Below are 22,936 nucleotides of genomic sequence, written 5' to 3'. Positions count from 1 at the left end.
AGGAAGGGGCAAAGGCTGCCAGGAGATGATAATAATGTTCAGGGAGAGAGATGAGAACATACACATGTCAGAAGACCTTCTGGACCTGCAGCTTAGGCCCCCAAAACGGGTGTGAGATGGAGGGGTGGGTTTTTTGGGGGGGTGCTTTTTGGGGGAGGGGAAAAGGGGCCAAGGCTGCCAGGAGATGATGATGATGCTCAGGGAGAGAGATGAGAACATACACATGTCAGAAGACCTTCTGGACCTGCAGCGTAGGCCCCCAAAACGGGTGTGAGATGGAGGTTTTTTTGGAGGGGTGCTTTTTTGGGGAGGGGGGAAGGGGCCAAGGCTGCCAGATGATGATGATGTTGTTCAGGGAGAGAGATGAAAACATACATATGTCAGAAGCACCTTCTGGATCTGCAGCGTAGGCCCCCAAAACAGGTGTGAGATGGGGTGCTTTTTTGGGGAGGGGGGAAGGGGCCAAGGCTGCCCGATGATGATGATGTTGTTCAGGGAGAGAGATGAAGACATACATATGTCAGAAGCACCTTCTGGATCTGCAGCGTAGGCCCCCAAAACGGGTGTGAGATGGAGGGGTGGTTTTTTGGGAGGGGGTTGGGAGGGAAAGGGCAAAAGCTGCTCAGAAATAAGAGTGACTCTCCGGGAGAGAGATGCAAATGCACATATGTCAAAACCGCCCCCTGGAGCTGCAGATCAGGCCCCAAAACAGTTGTGGGGTGCAGTTTTTTTAAAAGGGAGGTTCATTTGGGGAGGATCTGAGAGGGGAAATGTAAAGGCTGTCAGGAGATGGTGGTGATGCTGGAGAGAGAGGGAAACAAATACATGTCAAAGCTACCTCCTGAAGCTACGGATCAGCCCCCAAAATGGATGTTTTTTATGGGGGTTCATTTGTGGGGGGCAGACCTGAGAGGGGAAAAGCAAACGCTGCCAGGAGATGATGATGCTGGAGAGGGAGGAAAACAGATATATGTTACAACTACCTCCTGAAGCTAAGGATTAGGCCCCAAAACGGATATGTAGTTTATTTTGGGCGGGGGGGGGGGATATTGATGGGGACAGCAGCAAAGGAGGCTAACTTTCCCTCTCCCTCTTAGGAAAACAGGTGCCCCAGATCTGATAGGGACTCCTGCGTGGAGGAAGTGTCTTGCATCCCTAGGGCTGCGGCAGTTAATTCCTCCCCTCAATGAAAGCAAATCAGGTAGCTGTCATCTCTTCCCCTGCGTTAACCCATCCCCAAATTGTTTCCGGCCTCTGCAAATAGGGCTCTTGCTGCCTTTTGGAGAGAGGCTTTCAGGGCAGAGAGCGGCAGGAGCATGGAGCCCAATTTAGCATGGAAGGGGTGCTGTGTTTATTATGCAGCCTGCCTGCCCCCCGACCCCCCCCCATGGAAAGAGGGAGAGAGGCAGTTTTTAAGGACAGATAGTTGTGATGCTAGTTAATTTCCAGCTTGGACCTTGTTATGGAGCTTTGGAGGGTAGAATGGACCCAGGAGGGGGAAAAATGCTTTCTGTTGCTCTCACCAAGGTGCAGCAAGGATCGGGGTGAATTATGTTTGCTTCGTCTTTTTTTTTAATAAGATATTTTTAATTAAGAACAACAAGAAACAATACAAAAAAGAGGTATTGGTACAAAGCAGAATACAGTGTATATGGCAGAAAATAATAGCGGCGTGTTAAGAAATAATGAAGGAAGAAGATGAATGAATTACAAGGGGTATATTTTGATTCTTAACATTTCTTCCACAAGTTCATTGTGGCATAACAGAGAGCTCCCAGATAATCTCCCATTCAGGCAGTGCTTAGAGCCGGCTCTGTTTCGCATCTGCAAGGTTGCTGCATCATGTGCCTTCAATCCATGCCCTAGAGCCTAAAGATGTGGTGATGCTGTCATCGAGGAATAACTGATGCGTTCCTTTGCTCCTAGCATAAAGGCGTGATGCATAGTGCTGCAAGTCTGCACAGGTGGTTCAGTCCCAAGTCTTGCGCACAGTCAAGGTCTCTGGAATTGGTTTCATGTTCCTTAATTACAAGGTTTTTTGGCAGCAGAGATTTGGAGTGCATTGTTTAAAGTGTTGTTGCTGTTATATTTATTTATATCCCTCCTTTTCCCCAGACCAGAACAACACAGAAATAAAAAACGTGAAAAACGTATAAAAGATAATACAGTCGTTTCTTGGTTTTCGAACAGCTTAGTTCTCGAACGTTTTGGCTCCTGAATGCTGCAAACCTGGAAGTGACTGTTCCGGTTTATGAACTGTTTTTGGAAGCTGAACATCCGACTGGGCTTCCGTGACTTCCGATTTTTTGCAGGAGCTTCCTGCAGCCAATCGGAAGCTGCATTTTGGTTTTTGAATGTTTTGGAAGTCGAACAGACTTCCGGAATGGATTCTGTTTGACTTCCAAGGTATGACTATAATTTAAAAGTAATAGAAAAGCAGTATATAAAAGTCCAGATAATAAAAAAGAACATCGCTATTAAAAGCCATTTCCTTGTTTAAAAAAACAACAACAGTTCCTAGAAGCCAGTCGGAATAAAACAGTCTTCACCTGCTGGTGAAGGGAGGGAACCAGTCTTCCTTCTTTAGGAAGGGAGTTCCAAAGTCTGGGAGCCACCACTGAGAAGGCCCTTTTCCAGTACTGAGAAAAGGGCCTCCCCCCAAAGATCTCAAAGCCTGGGAACGTTCATACAGGAGAATACTATCTTTCAGATGGACTAAACTGTAAAATATCATGAAAGAAAGCCTGTCAAGTACTCCCTCGTAATTTTTTTTGGGGGGGGGAGAGGTGTGTGTTCTGATCCTAGAAATTCATATTCCATCTTCACCCACGTGAACCAGCCCGTATCTCAAGATCAGCTTTGGAGGCCCTGTTTGTCTGCCCCTAACTAGGGCCTTCTCGGTGGTGGTCCCTAGTGCATGGGTCTCCTTCCACAGAAGATGAATGGATGCATGATCAGAGATACCTTTCAAAAAAAGCCTGGAGTACCCAGTTGGCTTCTATCTAGGATGATTTTTATGTCTTTGTTGTTTTAGAATCTGTTGGTTTTAAATGGTTTGACTATTTTATGCTGGGTTGAATACATATTTTTTATATTTGCGGTGATTGCTACTTTGCTGTGAAATTTGTATTTGTATTTTTAATTTTGTAATCCACCCAGAGAGGACACTGTCCTGTAGAATTCTTATAAACCTTTTTTTAAAAAGAACAAAATGCTGCTTATTTTCCAAAGACATTTTGGGAATTGCTTGTGCAATGGACCCTCTTGCCCTAGTGACTTGCTTGCTTCCTGATATTGGTGGGGCCTCCTTTTTTCCTTTGCCATTTCTCGCTTGCTGAGACAAGGTGGTTCCTCTGCTCTTAAGCAAGAGAGCACCTCTCAGTATTTTGATACAGATCACTTATTTTGCTCGTTTTATTAAAACATTTTTTGCCTGCCTTTGATTTAAGGTCTCCAAGGCAGCTTGCACAATAAACAACGGCAACAGAACCCACCACAAATCATGGATAAACCATCCAAACTTAAGAGAGCCAGTGTTGTGTCGTGGTTTAAGTGTCGAACTAGGACCTGGGAAGAGACCAGGGTTCGAATCTCCACTTGACCATGAAGCTCACTGGGTGTGACCTTGGGGACCAGTCCCTGCCCCTCAGCCTAACCTACCGCACAGGGCTGGTGTGGGGATTAAATGGAGGGGGGTAGGTAAAACTATGTATGCCACCTTGAGCTCCTTGGGAAAAAAGGTGGGCTATAAATCAATCAATCATTCAATCAATCAATCAATCAATAAAAGAAGTACAGCAAACAATAGATTTAATGGAAGCAGCATTCAATTATCATGCAACACTGGCAAAGCATCCCAAAGCCCTCTGAGGACCATCTTGGCCTCGCCTCTAGCGGTCAAGAAGGAAGGAGTGAGGCAAACATCTTTAGGGATAAGTGCCACATTTTTAGTGCCACCGCAGAGATCTTGTGTTAGCCACCCACTGTACTTCAGACTTTCAGAAGAGGAGCTGACACTGTGGCAGGCTTCTGTGGGAGCAGGCAGTGCTTGAGATGCCCTGGACCTGTTAAGAACTTTCAAGGTCCAAACCAGCGCTTTAAATTGGGCCTGGGAACCAGTGAAGTGGTTGGCATCTTCCATTCAACCCCTGAGCTGCTGCACCCTGGACTGCATTGCAGTACCCAAGCCACGCTGTCCTCAAGGTTTGAATTGTCCATTCTCACCAGCTCCAGTCAGCATGGCCAGTGGACCAGTGATAGTGAAATGCTAGCTCCCCCCCAAAAAAACCCTGTAGGGCACTAAGTCTAGTCTGTACACAAGTTAAGGCATGACTTATTCTGGCTGGGTCATTAATCTTCCATATCTGTGAATTGATCCTCCCTATGTGCTCTCTTTGTAAATTTAATATACCTCATTGGACCATGGGGATTCGTGGGGGTGGGGGCAGGGGCAGAAGAGGAGACATCAAAGGCCTGGCCCAAAATTGAAGTCAGCTTGTGGCTTGGTGAGTCACCTTCATTAGATGGGATTCCCCTTAAAGCAATGCCATTGAAGGCCTGTCCCAGCTTTCCATGAGAGCTGGGGTTCTGCTCTTGGAAAAAGAGGTGTCTGCACTTACAGTTGCATTTATACTCTTGGCAAACCTCTCATCCTGCAGTACAGAGTTCCACAGAACTCGCCCGAGTGCTGTGTTACACTCCCTTTTGGAAGAGGGTTTATGAACTGATTATGTGCAAATTCAGCTATCACACGGCAAGCTGAACTGCTGTGTCCTAAATGATTGGTGCTGCAATAAAGGTCTTGTAGGTTTCTATAAATTGCCGTTGTCTTTCTAAAGGGAGGCACCTTGTCTTGCAAAATTTGCACATGGAAGCCATCCCTTCATCTCTGTTGCTTTTGCCTTCCTTTGAACTTTGTTCTGCCTTGTACTCTTGGAAGCAAGATGTCCGCAAATGTTCTCTGTACTCCTTGAGGAGGTGAACTGCATCTGGATGCAGAACGTTCTGTCTCTTATTCTCCTCCACGATGAACCTCAGCGCTGTTTGTCCTTTTCATGCTGCCTTTTCCAGTGCACAGAGCTGTTCCAGGCCCACTGCAGCTTCAAAGGTTTCCTCCTGGAGTTGCAATAGGTAGTGGCTTAATGAAGCATTCCGGTTGGTGGCTGATAGAAAGGACTTGTGAATGAATGATCAACTAGATACAGTAGTGGCAGGATCATTGGCTTAAGTTGGGGATGGGAAAGCTTTGGTCTACAAAGCCATTTCCCCTAAACCGTGGTCTGTCCTGCTCCCCTGTCCAAGTTGTCCCATCTGAGGAGGGAGGATCTGGCCAGATCCAGTGCCCCACCCCTGGTGTAAACCCAAAGCTGTCCCAGTCCCACAAAAAGCAAGTGCTGATTGTAGAAAAGACACATGTAAACCTGAACCAAGCATCATACGAATGCTAAGGATACGGAGAAGTAAATATTATTAATAATTGTACGGTTAGGAATGTCGCATGGTTAGAGAAGGGCTGGTGTTTAAGCAGAGAAATGCAGCATAACTGATGAGTGAAGAATTTATTAGAGATGGAGCAGTGGTCAGCAGCTCTGAAACTTGTAGGCCACCTGGAAAAGGACTCAGGTCATTTCTTGTTTCCGTATAACACAGAGTGTACTACTCAGACCAGGTAATAGCAGCCATGGTTTCTCTCCCATAAGGATCCCTCTCCATTGATCTCTGCCTACAGTACACAGTTCATTGGTTGTTTTGTTGCTCCGTGACTACTGGCATTTTGACTATTTGGCATCTGGTGCAGAATTCATTCTCCCTAGTTCACAATCCTCATGCTTTCGGGATAAAATGAAGATGATGAACTGAAGGCAATTAGATGCCAAAGGTGGGCAGGGAAAGCCTTCCTGGACTCAAGTGGGCGGTCAGTGGCCAGCAGGTCCCTCCTGATTGTCCAGCAGGAGTGGAAGCGTGCAGAATATTAAAATACATCCACTTCCTGACCTTTTTTTGACACAGAACTTACCGGCTCCTTCTTCATTTTAAGTTTTGGCTAACTGTTGCTAGGAGACACGGGTGGCGCTGTGGTCTAAACTACAGAGCCTAGGACTTGCCGATCAGAAGGTCGGCGGTTCGAATCCCCACGATGGGGTGAGCTCCCGTTGCTCAGTCCCTGCTCCTGCCCACCTAGCAGTTCGAAAGCACGTCAAATTGCAAGTAGATAAATAGGTACTGCTCCAGCGGGAAGGTAAATGGTTTTTCCATGTGCTGCTCTGGTTTGCCAGAAGCGGCTTAGTCATGCTGGCCACATGACCCGGAAGCTGTGCACTGGCTCCCTCGGCCAGTAAAGTGAGATGAGCGCCGCAGCCCCAGAGTCGTCCATGACTAGACCTAACGGTCAGGGGTCTCCTTACCCCTTTACCTTTTTAACTGTTCCTAGAGATCCTTCCTCAAGAGGAACAGCCAGAGACAGTGGCTGCAGAACGTTGCTCTCTTCCAGTCCACCCAGGAATGTAACATTGTTTGCATGTCTCCCCCCTCCAATAGGCTCTTCAGTGGGAGGTGGAGCCCCAGCCCATGGCTGCTGCCCAGCCCCTCAGCGCCCCCGAGCAGACGCCCATGGGGGACGTGCTCCCCGAAGCGGCTGAGCTCTCCCTGACGGTCGTGGCTGAAATCCAAGCGGTAGAGAGCAAAGTGGACTCTTACGCAGCGCAGCTCATGAGCCTGGAGGGGAGGATGGGGATGGCTGAGACGAAGCTGGACGGCTGCGAAAAGACCGCCGTCGAATTTGGGAACCAGCTGGAGAGCAAGTGGGCTGCCCTGGGGACCCTCATTCAAGAGTACGGGCAGCTCCAGAGGAGGCTGGAGAACATGGAGAACCTGCTCAAGAACCGCAACTTCTGGATCCTCCGCCTGCCCCCAGGGTCCAGGGGGGAAGCCCCCAAGGTAAGCAGGCTGGGAAGGGATAGGGCCTGTGCCATGTAAGAGAGGTGGGATTTCTCATATCCACAAATTACTGCTTTGCAGGCAGTTTTCTAGCAGTCCTTGCTATCTGTAGGATGGGGTGGTTTTCTCCCTCCCTCCTAACACCGGAACTCTCTTGGGCATTCAGTGAAGCTGTAGCATTCCCCGCCTGCCCTCCAAGTCCAGCAAGACCCGGCTGAGAGAGAGAGGGGTGCGCAGAAGCTTTTTCAGAACACACACAAAAAGCGGAAACAGTAGTATGCTGCCACCACTTCCTTATCTCAGAACAGCCCCGAAAAGTAACCTAAGGAAGGAGATTACTCTTCAGCGTTACCCGCCTGCCCGACCCTGTGTCACTTTACCGTGGCACAGACAGAAATCCAACAGGTCTGGTAGGCGACTAAGTGGTCAGGTACTGGTTTAGCTTCCCCGGCAGAAAGGCACAAAAGACAAAAACAGGAAAAAGTCCTTTTTCCAGGATTTATTAAAAAACAAGATTATTCAAACATAAAAGTTGGCACATCTCTTACAAATCCCAAACAAAAAAATAAAAGCATTGTTTAATATCACTTGCTACAAATATACTCACAACGAAAACGAAAGTGTGAAACAGAACAGTTCAAAACACTGACTCAGCAAGCCCTCTCTGCATGACAATGGTCTCACATGGCAAAGTAGGTTAGGTGAGGCGGGCTGCCTGCTTGGCAAGATGGGCTGCGAATTGCAAGTGGGTTTCCTAAGGTTTTATCCCCTTTGAACCCACTTGGATTCAAAACTCAAAAGCCAATCAGTTCTTTAGATTAATTAGCAATTCACCAGTGGTTAGATAGAAGAACAATAACTCAGGCTTGTTAGGAGCCTCGACAGCTGAATCCTGTTTATCAAAAGGCCTTGAAGATTAGACGCATTCCCAGAGCCAGACCAGATTCTTTGAGTTGTGAGTTGGCTTGATGACCCGGTTCACACAGAAACAGCATCTAAGATAGCCAGGTGTCAAGACTAGAAATCAGCTAGGAACCTCCTTCCTGCAGATGGAAAAAATAACTTATTCACATTCTTTGAGACAGAAAGTCTGCAACTAAAGAAGCAGATACACATTCCCAGAATTCTCCAGTGTTTGGCTCTCCCACAATGCTCTTCCTTGGCTTGAGCCAAAGTTTTAACTTGCTAAGATTTCCCAACATCACTACAGAAGCTGAATGTGGGAAGATTCAGATAAAAGAAAGTCATTCACACAGCACATATTTAAACTATGGGATTCCTTCCTGTAGGAGGCAGTGATGGCCCCAACTTGGATGGCTTTGGAAGACAGATTTATAGAGGAGGAAGCGCCACAATTTGAGGCAGCAGTGTTTCTGAAGACCAGTTGCTAGAAACCACAGGAAGAGAGAGTTGGCCAAAGTGAGCACAGGGTGCTGGGCCAGGTGTTTGAAGGTTTTGTTTTGTTTTAAAATAGGGATTCTCCTTACAGTATCGCTTCCTGGGTTAACATAGTTCCTTGCAGGTGCAAAATGGCAGTAAAAGCAGCAACACAAGAAGTTTGAACTCAAATAAACAATTAACAGCTTCTGAGAAGAAGAAGAAACTGTTTTCAATTGGCATCAAAAAGTCGGTAGAATTGACACCAGCTGACTTGGAAGAAGACGAAGGAAGGAAGGAAGGAAGGAAGGAAGGAAGGAAGGAAGGAAGGAAGGAAGGAAGGAATCAGCGGTGGTTGGGGAAAGGTTATCTGTAATTTCAGTTGCCCATAAAATGTGTAAAAATGGTAGGAAGCTAAATATATGACCTGGTTCTGAGATTTCCATCAGGGGACCTGGCAGAGGATTAGAAACACAGGAAACTGCCTTATACCAAGTTAGTCTGTTGGTCTATCTAGTTCAGTACTGTCTGCACTGACAGGCAGTGGCTCTCTATGGTTTCAGGCAAGGACTGAACCCGGGACGTTTTTGCATGCAAGGTAGCTGCTCTACCTAAGAGGAAGTGACTTCTCCCTCTCTTTGACGCGGTTGCAGGTCCCTTTGCTGTTTGACGAAGCCTCCTGCAGTTTCTCCGAGCAAGAGTGGCGCAGCTTGGATGAAGGGCAGAAGGACCTCTACCGGCACATCATGAAATGCAACTACAAGGCCGTGGTCTCTATGGGTAAGGAAGGGTCCACATGGCGTGGCCAAGCAGAGCTCTCTGCGCGCCTGAGCCTTCATCCACCATGGCCCAGGGCCTTGCTAAGTGGACACAGCATCAATTCTCAGCCGACATCTGACCAGGCTTCAGAGTGATGCAGGTGCAGATCACTTGTACCAGACATGGGAAGCTGCTAGATGCTGATTCAGGCCATGGGTTCATCTTGCTCAGTTTTGCCTCTTCTGGCTCGTAGTAGCTCTCCAGGGTTTCAGATAGGAGTTGTTCTCAAGTCCTACCCAGAGATGCCAGACGTTGGACCTTCTGCAGGCAAACAGGTGATCTGCTGAGGGGTTATATGGGCCCAGCAAAGAGTTCCTTATCAGGTCTGCAGGTTAGCCAAGCTCTGTGCAGCACGAGAATGCCCAGAGCTCAGCTGGTCATTGGATAGTCTGTCCTGCCAGGAAATTCCTTCAGGTAGGATGATCAGTGGAACATGTGCAGAGGAGGGCGACCTGGAAACCGAGCCTTATGAAGAGCAATTGAGGGAGTTGATATGTTTAGCCTGGGTAAGAGGAGACTGAGAAGTGACATGAGAGCCATCTCCAAATATCTGAAGGACTTTCACATGGAAGACGCAACTTGTTTTCTGCTGCTCCGGGGGGGAGGACCTGAACCAATGGATTAAAAAAACTAAGAAAGGAGATTCTGGCCAAACGTTAGGAAGAACTTTCCAAAGATAAGAGCTGTGGAACAGACTATCATTGCAGGTTTCCAAACAGAAATTGGATGGCCATCTGTCAGGGATTCTTTAGCTTTGATTCCTGCATTATAGTGGGGTGGACTAGATGACCCTTAGGATTCCCTCCAAGTCTACATACCAGTCGTTGAGTATGTTCATGGGAGTCCCAGAGCACCACCGCCCTGCCCCAGTGTCATTCCCAAGGGAAATTTAAATAAAAGGAGGGCTCTGGAGCAAATGAGAGGCTTGATGCTGCTAATCAGTTTTTTTCCCCTGCCACGCACAGACACTGCCATCTCCAAACCTGAGCTGCTCTCTCGGATCGAGCAAGCAGATGTCGCTGGTCGGGGGGACGTTGAGGAAAGAGAAGCCCTGAAGGAGACCACCCTGGGTGAGTCGCAGACTTGGCAACCCTCCCACCCCACCCCTCTGTGCTGTGCAGCTCAGGGCTACCCCTGATGCTGAAGGGGACAATTTATAGCTTGAGGCAAACAGCAAAAAGCTCCAAAAACCTTGACAAGGAAACTTCAGAACCGTTGCTCTTCCCACATGGTGTTGGCTTTGTGAGAGTTGTTGTTGTTTAGTCGTTTAGTCGTGTCCGCCTCTTTGTGACCCCCTGGACCAGAGCACGCCAGGCACTCCTGTCTTCCACTGCCTCCCACAGTTTGGTCAAACTCATGCTGGTCCCTTCGAGAACACTGTCCCACCATCTCATCCTCTGTCGTCCCCTTCTCCTTGTGCCCTCCATCTTTCCCAACATCAGGGTCTTTTCCAGGGAGTCTTCTCATCTCATGAGTTGGCCAAAGTCTTGGAGCCTCAGCTTCAGGATCTGTCCTTCCAGTGAGCACTCAGGGCTGATTTCCTTCAGAATGGATGCGTTTGATCTTCTTGCAGTCCATGGGACTCTCAAGAGTCTCCTCCAGCACCATAATTCAAAAGCATCAGTTCTTTGGCGATCAGCCTTCTTTATGGTCCAGCTCTCACTTCCATACATCACTACTGGGAAAACCAGAGCTTTTACTATGCGGAACTTTATTGGCAAGTTTGTTGTAAGAGTTACGTTCCTTGAATTCTGAAGTTGCACGGATAAAGCAGGTGTTACTTTGCCCTCACGGCACGCTCCTGCTTTCATAACTCCACCACAAACTGGCAACACACTTTTCTTCTTTTCTTTTGAAGTAATTTTTATTTGGTTTTCAAGAAAAAGTAAATACATAAGCAGAGGAAGTCATCTGTTGAATAAAGTATGTCTATACAGTTGCATTGCACTGTTATATTTCTCGTTCAGCAACCAAACACAGGACCACTCTAACAAATGAACTAACTAACTGAACAAAAACTAAATCCCTCCCTCCCACACAACCAACAGACCCTTTGGTTCCAAGTATCGTAAGAATATCCCGTTACTTCTCATCAGCTAACTGTAAAGAAATAAGTATCAGTTTACTTGCAGATCAGAAGACATACCAAATTATATTAAAACTACCAAAAGAGCAGGGACGCGGGTGGCGCTGTGGGTTAAACCACAGAGCCTAGGACTTGCCAATCAGAAGGTCGGCGGTTCGAATCCCTGCAACAGGGTGAGCTCCTGTTGATCGGTCCCTGCTCCTGCCAACCTAGCAGTTTGAAAGCACGTCAAAGTGCAAGTAGATAAATAGGTACCACTCCGGCGGGAAGGTAAATGGCTTTTCCATGCGCTGCTCTGGTTCGCCAGAAGCGGCTTAGTCCTGCTGGCCACATGACCCGGAAGCTGTACGCCGGCTCCCTCGGCCAATAAAGCGAGATGAGCACCACAACCCCAGGGTCGGCCATGACTGGACCTAATGGTCAGGGGTCCCTTTACCAAAAGAGCAGTTTACACCAAATGTCCTCCTGGCCACACACTTTCAAGTCACTGTTTACAGCCATTAGGACTAGGAACTCTCTGGGTGTTTTCCTCATGCTCCCCCGTCCCAAAGAAAGTGGAAATTCTCAAATGATGGTATTCTAGGCTCAGAGCAACATGGTCCTGTGCTTGTATGGATTTGCTGAATACACACAACCCTAGAATCAATGAAGGAGGCAGGCAGGAGGAGTCTGAACATCAGTGCTAGAGGAGGGGGGGGACAGTGTAGCTCGTCCTTGCATCATCTCGGCTCAGGTGGCCTTTTGCAGACCTGTCCTAAATGTGTCGCTGGTGGTGAATGGCTGCTGTACCTTCTTCCCTCCTCTCCGAAACAGGCTCTCCGATTTCTGCCCTCAACGACAGCTCCTGGATGGAGCCGGAGGAAATGTCCCTGGTCAAAAGCATGGGCGACTTGGAGGAGAGCGAAATCCCCGGGGATCCCGCCATGAGTAAGTTGGAGCGGCCTAAGTGGGGGGATCCTCTCCCTCCTGCACAAGGCTGGGAGGGGAAGGAGATCATTGCCAGGGGAGGAGAGGGCGGTGCAGAGCCCAGAATCCTTGACTGGTGGAATGGGGCTGCCCTTGAGACTTGGGCTTATGTGCTTGAGATATTTGGAGCTGTCTGTGCTGTTTTTAATCTGTCGGGAGCCGCTCAGAGTGGTTGGGGAAACTCAGCCATATGGGCAGGGTATAAATAATAATATTATTATTATTATTATTATTATTATTATTATTATTATTATTAATTTTGTTGTTGTTGTTGGCAAGGCAAGGGGTGATTGATGGAGAACTGGCCATTTCTCATAGGAGTGGGTTTCTTTGACAATAAAGAGTTAACCCTCTGACAAAGTGCATTCCTTTGAAAGTGCCCTTGACAGTTGGCACCTTCGTGCTGCACTATCCATTATTATTATTGTTGTTGTTGTTGTTGTTATTATTATATCCCCCTTCATCTAAGATCACAGGGTGGTTTACGCTATAAATCACAAAACTGCACAACATGGTAACAAACAAAACACCCCCCCCCCTTGCAGTTTGAAACGTCATTAAATTGTAAAATGATAAAAATACAGACAGATGAAATGTCCAAGAACCAAATCAAATTAATCCTCTAAAAGCTCTTGACGAATCAGAAACATTTCCAGTGGGAGATGAAATGTCAAAATTGCGGTTACCTGTCTGATTTCATTTTGCTAATTTTTGAGGTTTGTTTTTTAAGGGATGCTCTCATTGCGTCCCATAACAGGGGGGGTTAGATTGTCTGCATCATTTTCTTCGAAGTAGATTTTTGGAGAGTTTTTGTGAGACTCTCTCTAATCTGTTTATTTGTGGTTAGGATGGGACTGAAGGATCATGAAGGGGTGGTTTGGGTTCCTTCTCCCATTTTAAGGGCAACTTCTACTGGGGCGTGATCTGTGATTTTAATGATACCTAATGTTTGTTGATTCAACCAAGGGGACCCCTGTCTGATTTCATATGCCGCCAACCTGCCTCTTTCCCCCGTTTGGCCAGGTACTCCGCAGCTCCTGGAAGAAGACCCCGAAAGCTTGGAGCTCCCCGGCATGTTCCCCCGGAAGTGGACGGAAGTCTTCCAGGGCCCGGGCGAGGAACTGCTCTGCGAGAGCCACCCCATTTCGGTGGCGCCTGCAAGGAAGCCCCCGGGGAGCAGCCTGAGGCGGTCGTCCCGCTGCGTGGCTGAGTCGAGGAAAGAGGACCCCTCCTCTGCGCTGATGGAGGAGGCCCACACTGGGCCCTACATCTGCTGCGAGTGTGGGGAGGGCTTCCTGGACAAGCAGCTCTTCTCCACTCACCAGAAGACCCACGACGGAGGAGGGAGCTATCCGGCGATGGACCCCGGAGGAGGAGGAGGAGGGGGCCTGAAGCTGAAGGCGAGCCCCTTACCTCTCCAGAGGGCCCCGACGCCGGCGCGCCCCAAGCCCCCGAAACGCCCCGAGCCCCAGAGGAGCCCTGCCCTCAAGCCTGGCACCGGGAAGCGCCCCGGGAACCACATGGTGGAGCGTCCTTACACTTGCACGCAGTGCAAGGAGAGCTTCAAGCTGGAGGTGAGCCTTCTTCTCCACCAGAAGCTGCACACAGGGAAGGGCGACGGGCCGCTGACGTGCACCTATTGCGGCAAGGACTTCCGGGACCTCTCCAAGGCCGTCCGGCACCAGCGCATCCACACGGGCGAGAGGCCCTACCAGTGCACCGAGTGCGGGAAGAGCTTCATCCGCCGGGACCACCTCCTCAAGCACTGGCGCGTCCACACCGGGGAGACGCCCTACCAGTGCGCCACCTGCGGGAAGAACTTCCGCTACAAGGAGTCCCTGAACTGCCACCAGAAAATCCACACCCGCAACCCTGCGGCGCACCACCTGGGGCTGGGGGCACAGGCCGGCCTGGTGGCCTTGAAGCAAGAGCAGCCCTAGCGACGGCCCCATCCCCAAATCCTCTGCTTCTGGCCGGCGTCGGCCGTGCCCTGCATGCTGAAGAACAGCTGCCCCCCTCCCTCCCGGTTTGCCCCCCAAGTGTCCCAGGGCATGCCGGGACGTGGCGGAGGGGCTCCCTCTCGTGGCCCACCAGAGCATCACTTACCTTTCCTGCGCTGTGCCGGGGGTGAGCGCAAGGCTGAGACATCGTACTCCGAGCCCTGCTTCCGCCTGGATGGGCCACAGGCACTTAGGCAGTCTTTCCTGCCGTGCTCCCGCCGTTCGTGGAGAACTGTCTCTCTGCGGTTTTTCCTGTGAAGATGAGGCAACCAGGTAGTCACCGGTTCTCCCTCCTTGGCCACAGGGACCCAGAATCTCAAAGACATTCTTCCGTCTCGTCACTGTGTGAGCCCTCCTTGAGGCTGATGTTTGTGTTCTTCCTCCCTCCCTCCCTCTCTCTCTCGCACACACACACCACACAATGAGCTTCCGGAGCCGGAAGGTGGACCCGCCGGAGGCCAGGCCACACTTCCTCAAATAGTCTAGGGGCGAGCTTCCTGCCTGCCCCCCAACCTACTCCCCATTGGGCACCCTGCCCGTTAAGCACCTTCGTGGAGCCCATTCGAAACCATCCTTTCCCAGTTAGTTGTTGTCAGTAAAGGTGTGTGGGTTTTTGAGGTTGTCTTTGTTTTAATTTCTCAAACTGCATCTGGTCACACTCCAAGGCTGTTTGTACGAGTCAAGAGCAGCTTCGCCCAGGATTCTGGTTGTTATAACCCAACGCCAAGAGCTCATGTACTGTTGTTTTGCCGTATGAAGTTCCCGCAGGACTTGCCGCCTGTCCCATAACTGTCTCCCAGTTCTTCCTCTCTCACCCCAAAGGTATCTGGAGAACTGCCGTCCCCTGTTGTCTTGCTGTTATATTGCTGTTATATTATTATTATTATTATTATTATTATTATTATTATTATTATTATTATATTTTTTACAGAAGGCATCTTTGTAAATATTGGTTGAATTATATATATACATATATATATATATATATATGAATTTCAGTGTCGTTAAGCTAAATGTCAGCTGAGGTGACTGTAACAGGCCAGCTATTCCTCCATGTGACGTCGGGTGTTTTGTCTGTGGCTGCGTTTTCTTGGGGTTTTTTGTAACACCTTCTTTTGCAAAATATGTCAATACAGTGTGTCTCTCTTCCGAAGCCCCTCTCGTCTCTGGGTAGCTGTGGGAAATGAAGCCTTGCCAAAGCAGGTCAGGTGCAGGTGAATTTTATCCTCAGAGTGTCGGCAGTTCCAAGTGCCGGCTGCGAGGCTGCAGAGACAGCATTAATTCTGAGGTCCTGGCATGCGTAGGAGGCCTCAAATAGAGTCTGAGGTGGGAGGCCAAGATAAGAGTAGGCTGGTCTCGTACCAGGTAACTGGGGTGCCTTTTAACATCACACTAGCACTGTGGAAGTCCATCATACATGAAATGTTAGATCAGCTTATGTTCCCTTCTATTTATATCCTGCCTTTCAACCAAAAAGGCTCCCAAGAATAAACAGATAACGTCAAAATACAATGATGCAAATTCAAAAGAATGCAGATGCAAACAGCTTGGGCTGTGGTCTAAACCACTGAGCCTCTTGGGCTTGCTGATCAGAAGGTCGGCGGTTTGAATCCCTGCGACAGGGTGAGCTCCTGTTGCTCTGTCCCAGCTCCTGCCAACCTTGCAGTTCGAAAGCACACCAGTGCAAGTAGATAAATAGGTACCGCTGCGGTGGGAAGGTAAATGGTGTTTCCATGCGCTCTGGTTTCCGTCATGGTGTCCTGTTGCACCAGAAGTGGTTTAGTCCTGCTGGCCACATGACCCAGAAAGCTGCCTGTGGACAAACGCTGGCTCCCTGGGCCTGAAATCGAGATGAGCACCACATAGTTGCCTTTGGCTGGACTTAACCATCCAGAGGTCCTTTACATTTTACCTATATCGTCTAAAACCAATTTGAAGACTGTATCATGATATCAGTTTCATAATTTTTGACCTGGCAATATATCGCGAATCGTGATGTGTGTGTGTGTTTGTGTGCTATGCAAAAATCAGAATGTGGGGAAAACCGTGAAGCCAGCCAAGGCCTCTACATAGCTCCATCCTTATTTCAGACGTTGTGATATATCAGTATATCGGCATATCACGATGTTTAGCTGGTGATATATCGCGATGTTGAAAACCAGATATCACCCAGCCCTAAAGGTAAAGGGTAAAGGGACCCGTAACCAGTCGTAGCCGACTTGGGGGTTGCAGCGCTCATCTCGCTTTATTGGCCGAGGGAGCTGGTGTACCGCTTCCGGGTCATGTGGCCAGCACGACAAAGCCGCTTCTGGCGAACCAGAGCAGCGCACAGAAACGCTGTTTACCTTCCCACCAGAGAGGTATCTATTTATCTACTTGCACTTTGACGTGCTTTCGAACTGCTAGGTTGGCAGGAGCAGGGACCGAGCAACAGGAGCTCACCCCGTCGCGGGGATTCGAACTGTCGACCTTCTGATCGGCAAGTCCTAGGCTCTGTGGTTTAACCCACAGCGCCACCCGCGTCCCTATCGCCCAGCCCTAGTTCCTGGCAAAAAGGCCCCCCCCAAAAAACCCCCTGTAAAAACGTTAACAACACTAAAACAGCATCTTTGACTTACAAGGGGAGCGAGAATTTCATTTGTGAGCAGCGGGGGACAAGCAGCCTCCCAAAAGTGCATTTGTAACACAAAGAATAAGAATGTAAGAAGATGCATCTCGGAAGAGCATGACATGCCCGGGACCTTCTGGCTGGGGCTGATGGGAGGTGTAGTCCTAAACATCTGGAGGGCACCAGATTGCCATGGCCCCCTTGGTTGGATGAACTTGCCCCCTTTGCTTTGTGCCCTATAAAAAGCATTAGAGTGGTACCTCGGGTTAAGAACTTAATTCGTTCCGGAGGTCCGTACTTAACCTGAAACTGTTCTTACCCTGAAGCACCACTTTAGCTAATGGGGCCTCCCGCTGCTGCTGCGCCACCGGAGCACAATTTCTGTTCTCATCCTGAAGCAAAGTTCTTAACCCGAGGTAATATTTCTGGGTTAGCAGAGTCTGTAACCTGAAGTGTATGTAACCTGAAGCGTATGTAACCCAAAGTGTATGTAACCCGAGGTACCACTGTATTCGGAATAGCCGTTTGCACGACCCACTAAGGAAGATAACGCAACAAAATTCAGAACGGTAAGAATTTCACATTCAATTGCAACTATATTGTTTAATTAAGTCAACAAAATTGATGAACTGGATCCAATGATACCAGCTTTTCAAAGCCTGCTAGTCATTTACACTTCTGGTGCATCCCTGTCTCTTAGCGTCCCCCCACATAATCCCAGTCCCCCAGGAGCGGTACCACCCACTTTGGGAACCACTGGCCTGGCATGATGTTTTTTAAGGGCAGCATTTGCAGAAATTCCACCCCCCTTTTGGGGATCATGTACAAACTCTGCTGCCAGCTGCCCTCTGTTTACTAAGTTTCCCCTGCAATGCTCCTCTTTAGAGTGGGACATTTCCCTGTTTACACGTGTTCTCATCAAATCTGAACTGATGAGGCAGGATCTGACCCACCTGGAACCATTTACCAGGCTTGACCAGAATCTGTCTCAAAGAATAGGATGTGCTCAGCTTTGGGGTGGTCCTAACCTGGCGGGGAAGGGGATCAGAAGATGCAGATAAGCATTTGCAGGATTTCTGCGGATTTTCTTCCCGCCTCTGGACATGGAGCAAAGCTGCAAGTTTTGGGTATGTCCAGCCTGGAGAAAGGAAGTCCGAGAGGTGACGTGATAGCCAAATACCTGAAGGCCTGTCCCATAGAAGATGGAGCAAGCTTGCTTCCTGCTGCTCCAGAGAAAGAGGACCCAAACCAACAGATTCAAGTGACAAGGAAGGAGATTGTGACCAGACATTAGGAAGAGCCTAGGACTTGCCGATCAGAAGGTCGGCGGTTCGAATTCCCACCACGGGGTGAGCTACCGTTGCTCGGTCCCTGCTCCTGCCCACCTAGCAGTTCGAAAGCACGTCAAAGTGCAAGTAGATAAATAGGTACCGCTCCGGCGGGAAGGTAAACGGCATTTCTGTTTGCTGCTCTGATTCGCCAGAAGCGGCTTCGTCATGCTGGCCACATGACCCGGAAGCTGCACGCCGGCTCCATTGGCCAATAAAGCAAGATGAGTGCCGCAACCCCAGAGTCGGCCACGACTGGACCTAATGGTCAGGGGTCCCTTTACTTTTTAAGAGCTGTTGAGCAGACTCCCTCAGAAGGTGGCAGAGGGCCTTCTCGGTAGTGACGCCCGCCCTGTGGAACGCCCTCCACAAAGAGAACTACCAGACTTTTAGAAGACATCTTAAGGCAGCCCTGTTTTAAAAGCCCAGCTTTTAATGTTTGATGCATTACTGTATTTTAATATTTTGTTGGAAGCCGCCCAGAGTGGCTGGGGAAGCCCAGCCAGAGGGGCGGGGTATAAATTATTATTATTATTATTATTCCTTGGAGGTTTTTAAGCAGAGGTTGGATGGATTATTCCCTAAACAGGGCTGCCTTCAGATGTCTTCTAAAAGCCTGGTAGTTGTTGTTCTCTTTGACATCTGGTGGGAGGGTGTTTCACAGGGCGGGCGCCACCACCGAGAAGGCCCTCTGCCTGGTTCCCTGTAAGCTCGCTTCTCGCAGGGAGGGAACCGCCAGAAGGCCCTCGGAGCTGGACCTCAGTGTTTCCTGCTGCGTGGAGTTCCCCAAGTAAACAGTCCTTTTCCTTATTGGGTTAGCACGAGAGAGCCAGTATGGTTCGAGTGAACCTGCTCGATTTGAACCGACCTGGACCCTGCGATTGTCATCTGAGGCCCCTCTCCCTGAGAGGTCCGGAGGGTGGCAACACGAGAACAGGGCCTTTTCTGCAGTGGCTCCCCGTTTGGAGAATGCTCTCCTCAGTGAGGCTTACCTGGCCCCTTCATTCCTCTTTCCACCAGGCCGTGGCTGGTTAGCATTTGTTTTATTTATTAAATTTATATACCGCCCTATATATACCTGGGGTTCACAGAATAAAATCAAGATATAAAACCAGAAAATACATAATAAAAACAACCACCCAATAGTCCCCCCCCCCGGTGCTGGACCTCAGGGTCCAGGTAGAAAGCCAGGGCGCACCCCTCCCGAGCATGTGCAGAGTGCTTCCCCCTCCCGGGGCCACTGGGGCTGGCTGATCCCCCCCTTCCCGACCCAGGTGGGGACTGCGTCTGCGCTGCCTCCCGCAGGAGGATGGATGGATGGATGGAGGCGACCGGGCGCGTCTGGCTTCATCCCTGCTGCCTTTGCTGCGGGTGCGCGGCTCCTCCTCTTCCCTTCTGCCCCCGGCGGACGGCGGACCCCTCTCCGCCTTCCTCCGCCTTCTGATTCCGGGGCTTCCCTCCTTCCTCCCTTCTTTCCGGCGGCTTCTCCGGACGGATCCAGCCCACCTGCCCGCTTGCGATGGCCGCTGAATGGGATCCTTCTGCGCAGGTAGGGCGGGGAGGAAGGGGTTAATTTTCCTTGCAAATAAGCGGATTGCGGGATTTTTTTTGGGGGGGGGGAGGAAAAAAAAGGCTCCGGGGCTCAAGGTTTGCGGGGAAATCCCGCGCCCCGCCCTCCATTCCTGGATTGCAAGGGGCAGGGGCGCGCGCGCTCTGCACGACCCCAGAGGCACACGCGTTTTGGGGGGACGATCCGGGAGAGGAGGTCTTCCCTGCGTTGCCACCACCCCTCTCTCCGTTTCCTTGGTGTAGGGCAGGCATCCGCAAACTCTGCCCTCCAGCATAGCTGTCAACGTTTCCCTTTTTTCAAGGGTAATTATTATTATTATTATTATTATTATTATTATTATTATTATTATTATTATTAATAATAATAATTTATACCCCGCCCATCTGGCTGAGTTTCCCCAGCCACTCTGGGCAGCTCCCAACCCAGTGTTAAAAACAGTACAGCGTTAAATATTAAAAACTTCCCTAAACAAATTACCTTATTCCGAATAGGATTCCCTGCAAGAAAAGGGAAAAGTTGACAGGTGTGCCCTCCAGCTGTTTTGGGACTACAATTCCCATCATCCCTGACAGCTGGTCCTGTTAGCTAGGGATGATGGGAGTTGTAGTCCCAAAATAGCTGGAGGGCAGAGTTTGGGGGTGCCTGGTGTAGGGGCTCCCCAAAGCTGGGGGTTGTTTTTGCGCTTTCTGTGGAGCATGCACAAAGCGCCGGCTGGTTGGTGACTTGGGTGGCTGCTGGCGGCTCCTGGGCAGGGGCTGCGAGTGGGGGCTCCTTTTTGCGGGGGGCACTCGTTTTCTCCCCACCCTTCTCCTTGGCACGGAAACTGCAGACACTCAAGCGCTGCAAATTGTGCAAATTCTACGTTTACGTCTTCCAAGGCAGTTCTTCCATGGTGGCACGCATAATTCTCCTCCTCTCCAGTTTGGAAGCTGCCCAGAGTGGCTCAGGAAATAATAATAATAATAATAATAATAATAATAATAATAATAATAATATAGTTTATCCTCACAGCTATCCTGGGATGTAGGCTTGGCCAAGAGGCGGTCTGTCCAAGCGTCATAGCTGAGGGGAGATTCGAACGCTGGTCTCGCAGGTCATAGCGCAGTATTGCAACCACCAAACCACACTGGCTTTCGCATGCACAGAGAACGCTTTATTCCAGTCCGTGGACCCAAAATACACAGTACAAACACTGGGTTTTGCTATATACACAACCAACAGTATAATTTAAGGTAAAGGGACCCCTGACCATTAGGTCCAGTCATGGCCGACTCTGGGGTTGCGGCGCTCATCTCACTTTACTGGCCGAGGGAGCTGGCGTACAGCTTCCGGGTCATGTGGCCAGCAGGACTAAGCCGCTTCTGGCGAACCAGAGCAGCGCACAGAAACGCCATTTACCTTCCCGCCAGAGCGGTACCTATTTATCTACTTGCACTTTGACGTGCTTTCAAACTGCTAGGTTGGCAGGAGCAGGGACCGAGCAACGGGAGCTCACCCCGTCATGGGGATTCGAACCGCCGACCTTCTGATCGGCAAGGCCAAGAGGCTCGGTGGTTTGACCCACAGTGCCACCCGTGTCCCTCAGACAGTATAATTTAGAGGTCACTAATCTGCTATCCTATAGACACACTTACCTGGGAGTAAGCCCTACTGAACTCTTTGGATGTGGCTCCTGAGTAGCCGTGACCATAGAGTTATATTGCCAGAGAAAATGCACTTTTCAAAAGGGAAGCACCAGAACAAATTTTGCCTCCTCTCCTGCAATTAGAAACGGGCTCTCGTTCGTAAGTGTAGCAACAAAAACTAACAGCTGGTTTTTATTTACAGTATTTATTTTGCAAGGTTTATATACCACTTGATTGTAACTGCTCAAAGAAACAATAAAACATTGACATTTTAGTGAATAACAGTTTAAAAAAACAGCTATTTAAAACATTCAAACGAATGATAATGAAAATCAGCAAGAAACTAAAAACTAGATTATAGGCACTGTCAACATTGCACATGTCTGGATAGGCCGGCCTAGACCAAACAGCTGCCTGATTTCAATAGGCAGGGAGTTCCACAGTTCCTTGTGGGACCTTAAAGATTTTGATTTGGCTCCACTGCTCTAGGTCCCCCGCACAAAGCAGAAGAAAACCAGCTTGCTCCTTCTTCCACGTCACAGCCCTTTAAATATTCGAATTCTTAAAAGCCTGAACCCTTCTTTTTTTTAATAATTTATTTTATTAGGGTTTGTAAAGAAAAATACTAAGATTATTATCAAACATCTTTTGTCCAAAATAAAGCATTAATTTAAAGGCAAAAGAGGGAGAGGAAAAAGGGAAGGAAGAGATAGAGAAAAGGGAATAGAAAAAGATTTAAAAGAGAGGGGAAAGTGAAGAAGATAAAGAACACTTCTGACACCCTTAGTGCCCTTTTCGTAACTGTCGTTTTGTGTGTGTGTGTGTGTGTGTGTGTGTGTGTGTATTACCAACCACCAAAACACAAAACAGTGAAACCCCCAGGCGGCTGATACATTGGGTATACAATATTCAATAATATACATAATGCATACTCAATAATTTTCAATAATAACATATTTAAATCAACCATATGTACACTTCTATATACCTTAACACTCCTCCTTCCGCAAGGTTTATTTAACATTTTACATTTTTTACATTTTTTTTATTAATTTCCCAAATTTATGACAAACACTGTCAGGGGCTCAGGAGCAGAAGCACAGGGGAGAGAGGAAATGGAGAGCAAAGGGGAGGGATCCGAGGGGAGCGTAGGGGAGTATGACAGTGACCCGAGAGATTCCATGAGCTTCTCCAGCGAATCAGAAGATTCCCAGAAGGGGGTGCCGATGGTGAGGGAAAGGGGGGTCCCAGGGGGGACGCACCAGAAGCAAGGGGCCAGCGGGGTCTCCCAAGGCAGCAGCGGGGGATCAGGACCAGCTCCCCCACCAGAGCGCAGTGGGGGGGAAGAGTCACATGTGTCAGGACCAGCCTCTCCTCCAGCGGGGAGAGAAGATGAGTCAGGGCTGACCACGCCTCCATCGGAAAGTGGGGAAACGGAGGGGAGGTCAGGTCCAGCTAGCCTCCCCGAAGGGGGGAGCAGTGACAGCAGCAGTGTAACGGTCAGAAGGAAAGTGGGAGGCTCGGCGCGCGCACCAAGTTCAAATGTACAGGCGCGCGGGACAGCAGGAAACCCGGATTGGGAGCCAGGTCCTAAAGCCCGACAGAGGGAGGGGGAAGAGTC

The 22,936-nt window shown here is 49.2% G+C and overlaps 1 protein-coding gene across 1 annotated transcript in view; it reads left to right on the top strand.

The window, feature by feature from the left end:
• Positions 1-22,936, top strand: part of LOC128398367 (zinc finger protein 282-like) — a 34,101-nt gene that overhangs the window by 670 nt on the left and 10,495 nt on the right. The window contains exons 2-7 of the mRNA XM_053359374.1: positions 6,538-6,936; positions 8,967-9,093; positions 10,098-10,202; positions 12,032-12,145; positions 13,208-14,117; positions 19,564-19,669. Of these exons, the coding sequence (XP_053215349.1) occupies positions 6,538-6,936; positions 8,967-9,093; positions 10,098-10,202; positions 12,032-12,145; positions 13,208-14,117; positions 19,564-19,669 (1,761 nt within the window). The remainder of the gene's footprint in view (positions 1-6,537; positions 6,937-8,966; positions 9,094-10,097; positions 10,203-12,031; positions 12,146-13,207; positions 14,118-19,563; positions 19,670-22,936) is intronic.

The sequence above is a fragment of the Podarcis raffonei genome, chromosome 12, assembly GCF_027172205.1.
Source record: "Podarcis raffonei isolate rPodRaf1 chromosome 12, rPodRaf1.pri, whole genome shotgun sequence".
NCBI lineage: Eukaryota > Metazoa > Chordata > Lepidosauria > Squamata > Lacertidae > Podarcis > Podarcis raffonei.
Note: the sequence above shows the minus strand (reverse complement) of the source record. Positions and strands in the feature narration are given on the sequence as shown.